At 37.1% G+C, this 17,051-nt stretch overlaps 1 protein-coding gene across 1 annotated transcript in view; it reads right to left on the bottom strand.

Moving 5' to 3' along the window:
- The window catches only part of LOC107752222 (neuronal membrane glycoprotein M6-a-like), a 75,909-nt gene extending 60,017 nt beyond the window's left edge, over positions 1–15,892 (bottom strand). Inside the window, exon 1 of the mRNA XM_016568135.1 lies at positions 15,823–15,892. Coding sequence (XP_016423621.1) covers positions 15,823–15,826 — 4 coding nt within the window. The 5' untranslated portion in view covers positions 15,827–15,892. The remainder of the gene's footprint in view (positions 1–15,822) is intronic.
- Positions 15,893–17,051: the final 1,159 nt, after the last annotated feature.

The raw sequence follows: 17,051 nt of genomic DNA, 5'->3' as shown, positions 1-17,051 counted from the left end.
TTCCAATTGTAGTATAATTTATAGTACAATTAATTGTAGAATAACCAATTAATAGTTTACCGCATTTTATATTGGTGTTCGACAATGTTGTTTTTTTTGTTTTTTGCTTTGCCCCGAAATGCAACACAAGTCTTCGGATGGAAGATGCTCGTTTTATCGCTTTCCTACTGATGCGGTGACTCTGGGTTAGCACCATAAGGTAAATTCATATGATTATTCCATGTAAACACCACATTTACCAGCTTAGTCGCGGTGAAAGTGAAACTTTAACGATGCATAGTGCTTAAAGCCACGTTAAAATTAAATATTTACGGCCACATGAAACTGTTATGAAGCATATAGATTGAGGACTTTCTAGAAGCAAGGATAAAATAACATTTTGTGTACCCACCCTAACAAAACGATAGCTCAAATGTGGTACTTTATTCACTAAAATAAAAGGTTCATGTAGCGTGGATTAAAATTCATATACAGACTAAATCCTTTTCACTGAAAGTGTTAAAAATAAGTTTGAAACAGTTGTGGGAAGTGTGGTGGTAGTGACATTGAAGGCGAGCGACCATGGTGCTGTAGTTTGTTTATAGCCTAAGTTTAGCTTTTCAGTTCTGGCGCTTTTATTTTGGCTTCAAAATTCATAAAAGTTATATTATTTTGTGAAGATTATCTTGATGGACAAAACGTGTAAGTTTCATTAACTATGACTGAACACAGAGCTTATTTTTTCTGATAATCCAAAAGCCTATGGAAAAATCCCATTGGCTTTTTGTTGAGGGAACCAGTGTGATGCTAACAGCCGATCCACCTACAAAGTGACGTCATAGTTCCCCCACTCTATTGACCGTTCGCAAAGAGCTTGATTGAAAGGCGATCTGACCAATCAGAATGCGGATATTATGTGCCGCCGCTGCTATCCGCCATCTTGCCCGACAGCTACGGCCGGTCTCCATAGAAATCAATGTTTAAACGGGGTAAAAAAGATCGACTGAATTGAAACTTTCTCAATATAACTAAATATAAAAATGTGCGAAGAGTTGGCTTGCAGCGCTTAAAGTGCCCCTATTATGCCATTTCCAATATTGCCTTTCATGCAGAGTGTAATGTAGCTGTATGTGAATGTAAACGATCAGCAAAGTTGTAAAGCCGAAAGTGCACAATAAATAAAGTTATTGTCTCCCAAAATAAAGAGTTTAAAGTGCGTAAGCAAATACATTAATAATTACATACATTTTCAAGTGTATCTTGCCTATTTCTTGTAAGTATTATAGATAGTTTGTGTTTCTGGTGTAGAACCAAACTTTGTTTATCTTAATTTAATGCTGTATATTGAGCAGCGGACGATGTTAAATCCATTTACGAGATACATATCTGAGGAAAAATGCATTGTTGGTTGGCGCCACCTAGCGTGCAGGTGTGAATTAGCAGAAAGCGAACAATCGTTTTGCGTTCGGTGTTAAAGCACCGTTCATCTGCGATTCGCCTTGCTTTTTCGCATCGCACTCAGTGTGGAAAGGCCTTTAACCACAAATCAGACAGGAGAGTAGATTTACTTCGGTGGACTTGAAAAGTGGTGTGTTCCGCGGTTGACAAAACACTTTCGGATGTTTATTCATGTTCATTTCGTGCTTTAAGTAAATATGAAAACAAGATCGGTAAACTTGTTTGAACTGAGGCAATACAGTGATCTGGAGACAGTAATATTGTAATGTAACTAATTACTTTCAAAAGACAGTAACTAGTAATATATAATGTATTACATTTTGGAAGTAACTTGCCCAACACTGGTCACGACACATTAAAGAGCCACAAAACGGTATTTATTGTTTGAATTTCTCTAAAAATAACACAATTTAAAAGCTAAGAGTCCTGAGACCTTGTTTCATACCAGAATACCAGAAACCTGCTCTGTCTTCTCTGTCAGTGTGTTGTCAGTTTCCTCTTTGCTCTGCGATGTATTTTTCACTGCGTGAGAACCTGCCTGATTTGTAGTGTGAGAGCTAGGGATGCACCGAATGTTCGGCAACCGAAATTGTTCGAATAAGCGAAAAGACCGAATAAATTGTACCGAACAATGATATGACGCGATCAAATAGCAACCAGCGTAGAGTGAGAGGCGCGCACTTGTTATTATGCAGCACACACGTCAGTAGTGTGGAAGCATTTAAACTGTCGGAGAAAGACGCAAAAATCATTACAAGCACCGACAGCGAGAGACTGTTTAGGACTGCATCGCATGTCTTCGATGAGAAGAGGAAGGGGTGATTGTTGCGAAATGGCCTTAAACAATTAGAAAATAAACTGCAAAATTTTGGCTTTTTAATTTATGCAATGGTGAAAAAAAATTGGCAAAATACATGGGGAAAAAAACTCGAAAAAACGTGTTCGGTATTCGGCCTTCGGCCCAGTGTTTCATTTTGTTTGGTTTCGGCTTCGGCCAAGAATTTTCATTTCGGTGCATCCCTAGTGAGAGCGGCATTGTTTGTCAGGGATGGTAACAGTAACTAAGGAGGGCAGGTCTTTGCGAACGGTCAGTTGGGTTCTTGGTCACCTCCATGACCAAGACCTTGCTGATTTGAATCAATACAAAATTGAACAACCAGCAAGCTGTGGGAGCAGTCTTGGGGTTTTCAGACTTCCAACATTTGACATTTGTAGAAGCCATTTTTTTCACTCCTAGAAACCTTCATTTCATGCCTTAAATAGAGAGCCTTTATAGGACATGCTGATTAAATCAAATAAATCACATATACCAATATTTTTTCTAAGTTACATTTCATTATTATGGGAGACAAGTATCGCCGAAAGGATATTCAAATTACAGTGTCCACTGTGTACTTCAACAGCAGTTTACAAAACAGCATCTGTTTTTGCCAAACCGTCACAACAGAGTTGGTTGAATGTGATGTAAATAATTTTCACACCCCATCTTTATCTGATTGCTCACTACACTATAAGTGCAGAGCGAAGAGGATGAAATGTTAAGCCCCATAGGGTCTTGCTGCCAGGGCCAGCATCCAATCAGAATGCCTCGAGCAGCAAGGAAGTGACAGAATTGGGCCTGCACATTTATTACAGAGCTGAGAGCAGTCATCCAGTCCAAGATATGGAGAAACGGGACTAGGATTTCCTATTGCCTGGTCTTTTGTGAGACAACACTCTGGTAAGGGGGTCATGGTTAAATTAAAAAAATAACACAGGATTGCTGATTAAGAGCTGGGCCAATAGGTAATTAACTGATTGAGTAATTGCTCAGAAGAAAACATTTACATCCTGCTCTTATCTCTAAATGCTTTGTAATCATTGCTTGAATGATTATAGATAAAAATTGACGAGATGACCTGCTTCCATAGTTTAAATATAAATATATTGTTGTTCCTCTATGTTGTGGTGTGAGTAAAGAGCTGTCAGCTTTCTGCCTCCACCCTGCTAGGCTGCACCCTGGATTAATGAACAAAATTAATCAAACCAAACCTCAAAGAAAGAATTCTCTATTTTGTTGCCTGTTTCACTTATAGCAAATAAAATCACTGCTTTCTGTGAAATAAAAACTCAAAAAGGTAATTGCAATTTTTCACAATTCTGACTTTTTTTTTACTCGCAATTGTGAGTTTATACAGTATCTCACAATTATGGAATGTCAGAATTGCAAGTTTGTATCTTGCAATTCTTCCTTTTTCCCAGAATTACAAGAAACAAAGTCAGAATTGTGAGATATAAACTCAGAAGGTCAGACTTGTGAGATAAAAAAGGAGAAACATCAAAAGTAAAATATCCAAACAATAAATTAATTTGTAATTTATACTTTTTTTTTTATATATTATAAAATAACAATACCCTTTTTAAGGGGTTAAATGTGACCTGGAAATACTTTCATGAAATTGCATTCATGTATGATTTAAACCAAACAAACTGCACAATCCAATTCATTAGTCTCACTACACACTGGACAAGATAGTCTGCAATTACTCTCATTTGGCAACACAAATCAAATTTGACCATACCTCAATCAATTATCCCAGTGTGCATAATAATCTTTAATGACATATTTCTGCTGTGATTGATTTTTGGATTGAGTGGAAGCACGAGAAAGAGAGAGAGAGGAGAGGAGGATCATGTTAGACACTAATCGGTTTTAATATGCCAAAGATTCCCTAATGAATTCATTTGTTGATTACATTCAGAAAGACCAAGAATAGGCTGTAATGAAGGAAGGATGATTCAAAACATTTCAAAGTAATGTACTTTAATCTTGTCTTCATATTTAAAAATATATACACATTTGGTATTTCGATACAATTTCTATACACATTCTATATACAGTATGTAAAAATATGTACACACACAGATGGTGCCCAAAGCTCCTCCCCAGTTCACTCTCTCTCTCTCCTGTGTTTTTCAACCATTCCATTTGTATTGCTAAATCCAAGGATTCCCTTGATACTTAAAATAGCATGCAGAAAACAGGATTGAATACTCATTCATACCCCCCATATTTTCTTCTCACTCTAAGAAATACCTTCACTACATCTCTCATTTCAGAGGTGCAGATGCCAATGGCTTTACACAAACAGCAGTTCATTGAATTGTATGGTGGGAGGAGCCATAAAAACTGCATGCGTGTCACGATGTTGATCCTGTTCCCAACACAATGGTCTAGAGGAGAGGACTAAATGGATTTGCTACAATAATGCTACAATAAATGTGTCGATCATTCATACTCACTGCCGTCTATTGATTTTCCCCTGGATGAGCTCATAGATACACCGGTAATTATTTAATGTTATGCCTATGCTCTTTAGTGCACATAAAATACATTTTTGGGTTGAAACTGATCATATATGTGATTCTCTGAACAACTAATTATTACAGATTCTACATTTGGCTAAATGTGACTCTAAAGATGGTTAATTCTCTTTGAATGACTGAGAAATGAGGACAAAGGAATGACTGACGTATGGTGTCATATATTCACATGGACTGAAAAAAAGCATTGATGACCTATTTTAGCATACTATAGACAAATCGCTTAAGCCACATACTTGCTTTAAACGAGCTCTCTTGAGGACTGTATTCACCACATGGCATTTCCATTATGCTGCATTCCAATGATGGATATGTCCTAGGGCTGTGCGATATGGACAAAAAAAACCTATCGCGATTTCTTTGATCAATTTTGCGATTTCGATTTTAATCACGATTTTGACACACACAGACATGCTTTACAGTCATTAATGCATTCTGTGTGAATTTGAAACATATTTCTGTGGAAACGATCGCAGCATGACTGTTGCAGACGCACCGCTCCTGGAGCGCACTGCCGGAGCGCAATCGCGTGCAGTGTGAACGCTCTGATCCGTTAACATGGGCGCAGACAAAATACACACCACAGACGGAGTGTGTGAACCTGGCGTTACGTTTGTATGCCCGCCCGGTCTGGTCTGTTCTCGTACTCCATTTAGGCGCGCTGCATTCTGATTGGTTCGGATAGCATACTGCGGGAGATTGAAATCATATGAATACATACAAATTAGCCACCAATTCAGCAAAATGTAAAATAGCACAAACTGCAATTCTGTAATCCAACCTATCAAGGAGGTCTTACTGTCTTAAAGGGGTCCTATTATGCTTTTTCACTTTTTCAACTTTAGTTAGTCTGTAATGTTGCTGTTTGAGCATAAAAAAGATCTGCAAAGTTACAAAGTTCAAAGTCCACTTCAAAAATCACTTTTCAAAAACTACAACGAATGACAAGTTTGGACTACAACGCATATTTTCCGGGATTAGTGATATCACAAATATCGACGAATGGGATGAAACCTAGTTGAGCTGCACTAGAGAAGGCAACGAGTGTTATCACGGAGACACGCTAGCTTTCCCAAGGCAGACGAACTTAGAGTGGTTACAATCATCTGGGTTTAAATTGCGCTCAAATTGATTTGATTTTGACGCAATATTTACACTGAAGCTCGCAGGCGGCTATGGTAAGGGGCATGCCATTTCCCGACCAGGCGCCGAGTGGTGCCAATCACAACACACACTGGCCCAGCTAACCAATCACAGCACATTTCATATTTCAGCGGGCCTTCATTTGATACAGGGACTATTCGAGCAGTTCATTCCAGACTGGGGAGAGAGGTGTTGTAATAATGTAAAATATGTGAAACATAATGTGTTTTCGAACAACCTAGTATGAGAGCCTGTTCTAGTACACCTCCAAAACAAAATCAAGACTTTGTAAAATATACAAAGCATAATAGGACCCCTTTAATGTTGCTCATCCAGCTGTGACAATGTCCATAATAATAATTCCACTACTAATGGCCCAGTCTATGTCTGTCTTGATAATAATAAAGCCAAATGAGGTAGGTTATTTTGGCAGAGGTTAATAAGAGTCCATAAGAGTGAGACTCTAACTGTATTTGAAACTCCGTTTCCATGCAGGAAAGATAGAACACACACATTATATAAATATAATGCCTTTTAAATGGTGATTTTTTTTTATGGTTATGTACAAAATCTCTGCCTGCGTGAGAATGAACATAGGCCTACTGCAGTCAGATGTCACAGTAAAACACTTCATGTCCAAGTGATATTGCCTATAACAATTTATGATGCTCTAGGAAAGTCTACAGTTAATAAAGTGAAAGTAAATAAAGTCTTGAGTAATTATGATTGAGATTTTGACCTTAGGCAAGAGGGAACGAGACTGTCACCTGAGTTATGAATAATTTAGCTATTTTAACAAACTATAAAAATCACCTGAGAGCTTCTTCCACTAAGCGACCTGATCTGAATACTGGATGGAGAGATGTACATGTGCTTGTATAAAGTAAATGTTTACATTATGATCAATTTAAAACATTTGCAAACCAAAATTACACAGATTTAAGAACGGAAAATTATTACAATTGTACACTGAGAAATTATAGATAATCTGTTGGAATATCTAAATATTTGGTCTCCTGCAGGAAACACACCTCTAGTAAAGTTATTGATGACTTCATTACTACTCTAATATGCGTATACACCTCATTAGTACTGTAGATCTGCCTATGGTCCTACTTGTTCTCTGGATGCTGCTCATCTTAGATGGGACTGACTGACAGTCTAATTTCTGGTTGACTCTGTTTTTAGCCTAGTTTAATCATTATGAACAAATATATTAAACATGACAAACAGACAGCTGTGAACTGAGATAAACTGTATCATCATGCCATCCGTGAAACCACAAAGCTCCAATTTCCATTCACTCCTCTCCCATATAATGAATATACTGGAGTCCACTATAGTGAATAGGACTAGTACATTTCAAATGCAGCCCTTGTCCGCAGCATGTCACATAATCAGCTGGCTTTGAACACTATAAATTAGCTTTAGCGTATCACTTGCTGATCACTTGCTCCAGTTTTAGCCTGTAACCATGGCAACAGAGACTGCTTCACAGATCTGCACTTTCTAGAGAGAGTGAGACTGACAGAAAGAGGAGGAAACACATACACACAAGCCAAGGATCTGATTCCACCCCACAACCTTATTGCACTGCCATTGCAGAAAAAAAATGGACTTAGAATACAATAAACTGCCCAAGCGATGACATGATTTAGCCCTAGTATCACATTCTCTTGCAACATTAGATTTATATTTTATTAAAACTGCCACGTACCACAGCACAACTGAACTCTATAATGAATAGGTGGGCTTAAGGTCGTACCATGCATGGATTGCATACCATGTAGGGCTGAACGATTAATTGCATTTGCGATAATATCGCGATATGAAATAACGCGATTTTTCAATCCCAGAGGCTGCGATTACAAGGTCACGTGACACGCGAGAGTAAAGAGGGGGTCAAGTAAATATCTACAGCGGATCTAAAATATTCATAATTAATTATAACTAGTTATGATTAATTAATAATATGTCCCATGAGCTGATTCGTTACAATAAAGAGCTTTAAAAAAAAATAATTGCATATTAAATCGCAATCGCAATTTGATTATTTTCCAAAATCGTTCAGCCCTAATACCATGGCAGGACAGCATCAACCAGCAGAGACTCTATGTCATTTATACAAAGAATTGTGCTATTAAGCCGGACAACTTTACATTGTTTACACTTGAGAGCACTAAAAGAACAGTAATGCAAAACGCACATATCCAAAACAAGTCAAGATGAACTTGTTATTAATCTGTTTTATTAGGCACAACATGAAGCGAAGTTTAGTTGTTTATCAACAAAGCAACTTGCCACATTAATCCAATGAATATCAAAGGCGTGCATTATTTTACAATGACTTTGAACATGGCTCATCCAATCAGAAGTTAGAGACGTAAACTATTTTACAATATTGGTGTGTTAATGTTTGAAGTGTCGAAATGGAGCTGTTTGTGTTGCACCTAGATCAGAACTATATTTGCAATGCTGTATATATCATGACCTTGTTATAAAATTACTCATACCATGATATCATACCATGAAGATTTTTTTCATACTGCCCACTCCCAGGCTGTAAAGAGCAGAAATAGGAATGGGTCGACAAAAGGATGCTACCCCTCATCTCTCTCTCTCTCTCTCTCTCTTTCACTTATCTTGTTTAACCAGATCAGCTAGTGATCTGAAGATGATAGTAAATTATCCCATTTATTCTTGGGGTTTACTATGTTGTTATGTACAGCTGACACTGCACCAATCAGAGTGATGCTGAGCCATGTCATGTAAATCACACATGTACTTTCATAATTAAATAATAAATTATGGCCTCTCTCAGTCAAAAGGCTGTAATGCTTCACCTGCAGCATGAAAATACACTTTTATTAGCAAAAGTTATAAACTGTTTCAAGTAAAAGCTGATATAGCTGAATATTTAAATAAAAACAAATTTCAGTGTACAAATGAAAAGGATTCTTACAGAGCACAAATGTTCGTTACAGCGCATTCCCAGTGCATCAATATTTCTCAACCACATTATGGTAAAATATTTCTGATATTTCATATGTAATTATGACAATATTATTATGCTTGTTTTTAAACTTTTTTAAACCTTTCAAACTTTTTAAACTTAAAGTTTTTAAACTTTTATTTATATATTAATATTTTAAATTAACCATGATTCATTTTTCCAGATGTTATGTTTTGTTTCAGAAATGTACACACACAAAAATAGTTCTTCAGCGGTTCTTTGGGGTGGTTGAGGTGCTATATAGCACCACTGCCATACAAAGAACCTGTTAAGCCCCTGTATAGTTTTTTTTAAAGGTTATGTAACTCTCTCTTAGTCTCTTAGTTTAGTTGGGGAAATGATTAAAAAACAACATAAAATTACAGCGAATTTCCTGAAGATAACGTGGTTCTCAAACTTTTTGCCCCCAAGGCCCCCCTTAAGGAAAAATTCCAGGGCCCCCACACAAGATTTTTTAACCTCAGAAAAGTGTAAAAGTAATTCAAAACAGCTTTTGCCATTGTAGTAAATTCCCATTCATAGCAAACATATGAGAGTGGAGTAACAAAAATCTAAGGAGAAGAATGGGGTTCCTCTTATGGTTATACATAGCATCATTTGACAAAGGTGCTGTACGGCACCTTTAAATATAGGAGTGCCATATAGCACTTAAAGTGATTCCCCTATGTTTGTTTGGTCTTTGGATCAGATTGCAACAAGTGACATGAACATGCACATGTTTTGTTTATCTGTCCTCCTCGTACTTCTTGTAAGATGCCACTCAGGGGGAGTGTTTCCTTTCCAAATTCAGTCAAGCGAATAATATGCATCATGCAAGGAAGTATAAACATTAGAGAGGACAGATAAGGGAAAAAAGCATGCCTGTGCTTATGATTACCCTCTGATTTAACAAATGCAATAGATTGAACTACAAATTAAGAGACTGTATTAGTGCGATAACATTCCATTAAGAGACAAGAAAGAAACATTCTAATGCTGTGTGACACAACTCCCTAGTGCACACAGTGAATGTGAACAGTCACATATAATGCAAGATGGAAAGTAGAAATCTGACATTTAAAAAAATAAAGACACAATCTTTTTGTCTGGCAGAAAGAAAGGGCAAAGACTGTAATTCATGGTAACTTGCTGACAAGGCTTGTGAAACAGACAAGGAGTTTAACAGCATGCTACTTATAAATCTAGCTATTGTTCTGAATTCCACCTACACACCTCAAGACAGGCAAGTCTACTAGAGCAAAGAAAGCAGCAAAGTGTGTGTGACAGAGAGAGAGGGAGAGAGAGAGAGAGTCATTCTAAATTTCAAGAATTCAAAACAAAATTATCACTTCAATTAATAATTTCCTAAAATAATAATAATAATAATAATAATAATACTTTTGGCATTATTTACTAAATCAGCAATTAGGAATCTTTAGAGAAAACACACTAAAGGCATAAAAGTACAAATTATGTGACAGTTTTACAAAACCCGTTCTCATCAATCTGTGTATAAACGGGTTGGTTTTATATGATGAATAAAATGAAACTAAAGTTATTCACTGTAAATAGTGTCCTTATATATGTAAGGAATAATTGACGACGGGCCGTTGAATTATTAGAAAAATAATGCAAACCCAAGGTGTAACCACCTCGGGTGTTAGGGCTGCACGATAAATCGCATGCGATATTTAACGCGCATCTTGTCAGAAAAGCCGGTTCTGTAATCAGCGGTAAGTCTCCATCACGTGCGTGCTTTCACATGACGAGAACGCAGCATCACGGTTGTCTGAACCAATGAGCATTAAGCTGTGTCGTCAGTCAGTCGTTTCTCATCATGCTTTTGATCGGCGCAGTCGGTGGAGAGCAACTGCGCTCGACTGCACATCAGACACAGCCGCCTTGCCTTCGCGAGAGTTTTTTAGCACACGTCAGCATGACATCAGAGCAAGTCGGACGTAACTCGGACACTTTTCTAACCGGCATGCATCTCGCGGTGATCACCGGTGATCGGTTCTGCGTAGATTTTGCTCATCTCAAACAAGCCTATTGAGCAGCATTAACTACACAGAGCCGTTGTTCATTGACGAGCTGCGCAAAACCACGTTCATATTCGCGCGATTTTTTGCGCAGCTCACAACAGCGCAGTGAACAACGGCTCTGTGTAGTTAATGCTGCTCAATGTGAAAGCACGCACGTGATGGAGATTTACCGCTGATTACAGAACCGGCTTTCTGACAAGATGCTCGTTAAATATCGCATGCGATTTATCATGCAGCCCTATCTGGTGTGCATTATTTTTCTAATAATTCAACGGCCCGGAGTCAATTATTCCGCTTATACTACGGTTACCACACCTCAAGATATCGATCAGATGATATATTTAAAGGGATTCGTCCGGTTTTTGTACTTAAATCGCTATTCTGAGTAGGATTATTTCTTCCGCATCTCATCCAACAAGATTTTTTTTTTAGGTTTTATATTGTAGTTTAACATATTTTTCTGTCCCGTCACCTTGCACTTTGCTTTGCAGTATAGTAAAAGTGAAATAAATAAACACATACTTACATACATAAATAAATGTTTTACTGGTAATGTTAATGTTATACTGCAAAACGGTATTAAGTTTTTATTTTTTCAACCTCAGTGTTATTCCAGCATATATTATAGTTTTCATTAGCCTAATATTTTTAATGTGTATATATATATATATATATATATATATATATACACATACATTTTTTATTTTTGCATGAACAGATTCCTTGAATGTAGAATATGATCTACATTATGTAGATTAAGAATGAAATGTAGAATATATTGAATGAAAATTAAAAGCAAACAGGACTCAAAAAGAACAGACTAAAGAATAACTGTTCATCGGAGGACTGATTCAAACACTGATCCAAGATGGGAAGCTTTTGTTTCGACATGTGCCATTGAGTTTGTTGCTTAACTGACCCTGAGCGTTGCTACAGTAGCTATTGTACTGAAAGGTCAGGTCGGTTGCGTCACATTGCATGGATTCCACAGGGGATTGAATAGAGCCCTGGTCACAACACAGTGGACTTGGCTACACCCAAAGCATTTAAGATTAGAAATACCAAGAACTAGAAGCTACATAGAACAATATGATACAATAAAAGGAACAATACAATGGACTAAACTGTGCACAATGGCAAAGATGTAATCTTCATCTCATTGAAATATGATTTATTCTGGCCATAGACTAGAATCAGTGAGCATACTAACAAAAATACTACTGAGCAGACTTATGTGCTCCCAGCACAGATGTCTGTATTTCCCATCGGTAGTTGATACTGCTCCAGGGTCTAGTTTCCACTAAAGGCTTTGCATCACAAGACTTACAGACAGTGGGAATTCACCGCAGGCCATGATATGTCTCCTATTATTTTACTGGTTTAGACACTAACATAGTTGCATAAGTGTCTAAAGTTCTTAAAATGACTTGAGTTGCCTACATTTCTCCTCAGGGATCAATAAATGTACGTCTTTTTATCTAATGTTCTCCTCAGAGGTAATGGTTTTAGGAGAAATATGGCTATTAAGACACAATAAAAAGCCAAATTCATTTGCAAGACTGAGCTAGTAACCATGCAAATTTATTAACATTTTAACAAACACATTCCCCAATTTTTCTATTTGTGGTTTGGGATCATGGTGTTTTAATGCTGCTCAGGGACAAATAAAAAACCAGAGTTTCCTCTTAAACTACCAGTGGGTCGATTTCAAGAGGAAGGTTCTTACCGCACTAGAGAAATCACTCACAGATCCACTGCTGTGATTGCATGAGCCAGCAGATTTGTTTTCTACCAGAATAAATGAAAATGGTCTCAGAAGGGGGAAGGAAAACAGGGAAATGTGAGGGTGGTTCAAAACTAACTGAACAACCATCTCTTCTGAGGACTGTTTATTATTCCTTTGGAAATGTTAAACTGCATGATTCAGAAGAGGATAAAGAAAGGAAAATATGTAGGATACAAGCCAGTTTTTTGCAGATTTGGCCAGCTTTGAGGATATATTGTCTGTTTTTGAAATTTTCACTTTGTCATTCCATACAGGAAATGGTGAAAAAAAGGGGAACCATATCCAAAAGTCACTTGCCATATATGGAACGATGGATTTTCCAGGTCTTAAGGCCCGTTCCCGCCAAAAACAAAAACTACATGACAACTATATTAGGATGATAATGTATGTTTACTGTGCACATCTGCAATTACATTCTCAAACACATTAATTAAAGTCAGACTGATTTTGACTGGCTGCCAATGTTTTATCATTCTGAAAAAAACATGCTCTGGAAGTGATTCTAAGGATACTGTTCCTCTGTGAAGGCCGAGTTATTTTATAGTTGCTCAGTTAGATAGATTTTTAAAAAAATTTATACTGTTTTTGGTGTGAATGGGCCTTTAAAGCAGCAAATAGAATGCCAGTTGAGTAAATATTCATTGTGTCAGCTGAGTTAAATTAAGCACATAGCAATTTCTGTTCATTTACACTTTGCTCCAATTAATTGGGTCAATTACATATGTGTCCACAATAAAGACAATTAAAAAAATTTTTTTACAAGTTCTTAAGAATGTATTCATGTTGGTTCAAACATTTTTAAGAAAAGTTTAAATGTAATGTCTCAAAATGTTATGTGGTGTAACTATGAAGTAAAATGAAACATATTTTCCTTACACATTGAATAAATCTTAATTCTTTTTAGGGGAAAAGTTTTTAAAATATATTTTCAACGTAAAAAGTATTATTTAAAATATGAATTATTCCTGAATTATTAATTCATAAATGCCATTAAGCTTTTGGGAAGTCTCTTGACAAACAGACATGAGGGTCTGCTGGGGTCTTCTCTCAATTACATTATTTCCTGTTTTATGGGGGGGAAATAATGTTTCTTAAAACATCTTCTATGTTTTAAGAAATAATAATAAAAGACTATGACAAACTATAAGATTTACATTTCATTCTTTGAGAAAAGATGTATTCAAGTCACTGTATGAATTATTTATGTATTTTTTGAATAATATTATTCCTTCACTTCTGTCACAGCACTGTTTCAGTGTTTCGCCACAGCAACTGAACAGCTGCGTCATGCAGACGATATACATTCACAACATATGGAGCTCCCACTTCATTACCATATGGGCAAAAATACAGACTTGGGTATCTGCTATTTCCTCCTTTTAACAGATATCAATCTGGCTGTGGCACACGTTGCACTTGTACCCTCACACAGAAACGCATACACACGCCAAAGGCACTGGCTGACCTTTTAACTGGACATTTGTAGTAGGACACGGCTGTGGCCTAGGAGACAGCATTCCAGGTTTAAGTCCCTGAACCCCATAAACCCAAACCCATGTTCTGCTCATTAGACCGACCAACAGCCAGTGAAAGAAGAGCGAGAACGGGATGGTGGGAGGGGAGGGCGGTCTCACAAAAACAGAGGCGCTTGTCAGGATTATCAAAGGCCCCCCATACAAGAGGAGAATGTTTGGAGGCGGCTAACAGAGAGACATAATGTGGCTATTTATCCCTCATGTGACTCCGTGCATAAATTAGACAGAATACAGAGGGGACAGACCATCAGCAGGCACCATGAATGAGAGCTTCAACAAAGTCTGTCTTTCTTTAGCACAAATGGGTGTTGTCATTTTTCATATTCCAACTATAATTGGTAAACAGAGCATGGAGTGAGAACCACAGAACAGCAGTGCCTTTCAGATGCCAAGACCCAGATCTAAAATACACATAATAAGAACAAACTGTTTTGTGCCTAGAAAGAATCCATTCAATTTGTGCTCTGAAGCAGGTCTAAGGGATTTAAAAAGCTGTGATTGATTCTGTAGCAGGTGGTCAGTAGTGCTGCACATTACGCACAAGGTGCATTTGATTAGTGAGGTAACCATGAACTTCTGCACCTCTTCTTCCAGCTGTTCCATAGCTGATGTGAACATTTCCTGTATTTTTAGATGAGTTTTCCTGACATTCCTCTGTCATGTTTGCATAGCTTCTGAAGGGGGGAAAAACAACAGGATGTTGGGACCTCAGGTTTTCCCAGTTACTGGAAAACATCTTGTCACAGTGAGTTGCGAACACTTGTCTGTCAACTATTTGGAAGTAGTTTGAAATATGTTGCTGCAAACTCAATGTCTGAATGACATTAAAAGGCACAGTTGGTTCTTATTATCTGCACCAGGTACAATCACTATAATCTGATTATGAGCTTGAGCAATTTACCAGCCTACTTAAATCGGTATCAACAGAGAAAGGCATGTTTGCTTACGGACAGTATACCAGATACACTGCTTACGTATTCAACTGCAAACTGAAAGGGAGACAACACTAATATGATCTTCCTAACAATGCTGTGTTACCTCTTTCCTTTTCTGAAAAGTAATAGTTTGCCTAAAATGAAAATTCTATCATCATCATTTACTTGTTTCAACGCCACATTTTTCTACTGTGGAGCACAACAGGAGATGTTAGAATGACAGTCACCATTCACTTTAAATGCATGGAGAAAAGATGCAATGAAAATGAATGGTGACTGAAGCTGTCATTCTTCCTAACATCTTTTGTGAGAGAAAGTTATACAGGTTTGGAACAACATGAGAGTAGGTAAGTTGTTACAGACACTACATTGTTCTGTGAGCTAATCCTTTAATATATTTAAGTTTACTTAATAAAAACTCTCAGCTCTTTCTCTCAGTAAGTGGGAACTTGTTGAATCAAAACAGTTCAATCACATAGCGCAGAAACAAACATTCATTCTCTCTACTTAGTGGTCGTACTTGCATTTCACACACACTTTTCAAAGTCGTATTCTCGACCTCACTTAAAACGACAAAGCAATGACTTACCCATGTTTGAGACTAAGCTTGACAACGCTGAAAAAGTCCACAGTTCAAGAGTTTGACACTGAAGGCTGGTAGCGCGACCGTCAGTATATTAATGAGGTGACGTCACAATCACTAACGGGCGGAGAAAACGTATTAATGACAAGTTGTTTGATAAATTTCATGAACTAAAAATACATTTTAGCATGTAAAAGCTAATTTATTATTATTATATTTTTCTGTTTTATAAATAATATTACTTCGTTTATGGAATCTTTTAAATATATTAATAAATAATATATTAATGAAATGGTATAACAATATTAAAATGATAATAATAATAATAATAATAATAATGCCGTTTTATTGCTGGATTACACGGAAGAGGAAACCAAATGACTAAATAAATAAATACATATATTATCTTGCATCAATAAAGTGTGCGAAGAGATAGCCTAATTAACTACATATATATACACGCGTATGTGTGTGTGTGTGCGCGCGTGTAGTTCCATATTTATTTTCCTGAAACAAGCTAATGAGCGAAATTCAACGGTTTGGCGGCAGTTTGCAGTTTCACCATGGCGGGGAGGTCGTCCACATTTTGTCGTGGTAACAAGCTCGTCAATTAAATATATAGATATGAGCATAATTTGAAAATACTTACTATAGAAATTTCCATGACATTTGTATGATTTCATTATTGTTCACAAATTTTCCAAATGATAATTCCGGGTTTTTCATGGCCGTGGGAAGCAGGTACTAAGGTGTAACGTTTCATTTTTCTGCATTTTATTCGACAATACCTGCTTCATATTCAGTATTTACTCCGAACACACCCTTCTGTGGAGTGCCATGGTTCACAAAATGATATGAGTTAGGTTAGCAGTGCCCTCTGCTGGTAGTATAGAGGAGTTGCACTTTAAATGTGATGAATACATGAATAATCCTCTCTTTATATTTACACATTGTATTTTATCTACAGTAAATAACGATTACACGTTTTTATACCCGACCACAAGCAGATATGTTCTTTATGCAAAACCGTAATCTGTTAACCGCTATCTGTTAAAATTGCCAATGTGATATGCAGCAAGCGAGGGGTGAAGGTCCGCTAATGAAACGGAATCTCTGTGTGAAAAGACTGCCGGATAAATAATGCATCGTATTCTCTCCCTACGCAGCCTTCACAGTCGGATATGTTAGCCACAAGCAATCAATCTGAATGAACGGTTGCCAAACTGCACATTGTT

Source organism: Sinocyclocheilus rhinocerous, unplaced genomic scaffold, assembly GCF_001515625.1.
Source record: "Sinocyclocheilus rhinocerous isolate Xijiao unplaced genomic scaffold, SAMN03320098_v1.1 scaffold110, whole genome shotgun sequence".
In the NCBI taxonomy this organism is placed as follows: domain Eukaryota; kingdom Metazoa; phylum Chordata; class Actinopteri; order Cypriniformes; family Cyprinidae; genus Sinocyclocheilus; species Sinocyclocheilus rhinocerous.
Note: the sequence above shows the minus strand (reverse complement) of the source record. Positions and strands in the feature narration are given on the sequence as shown.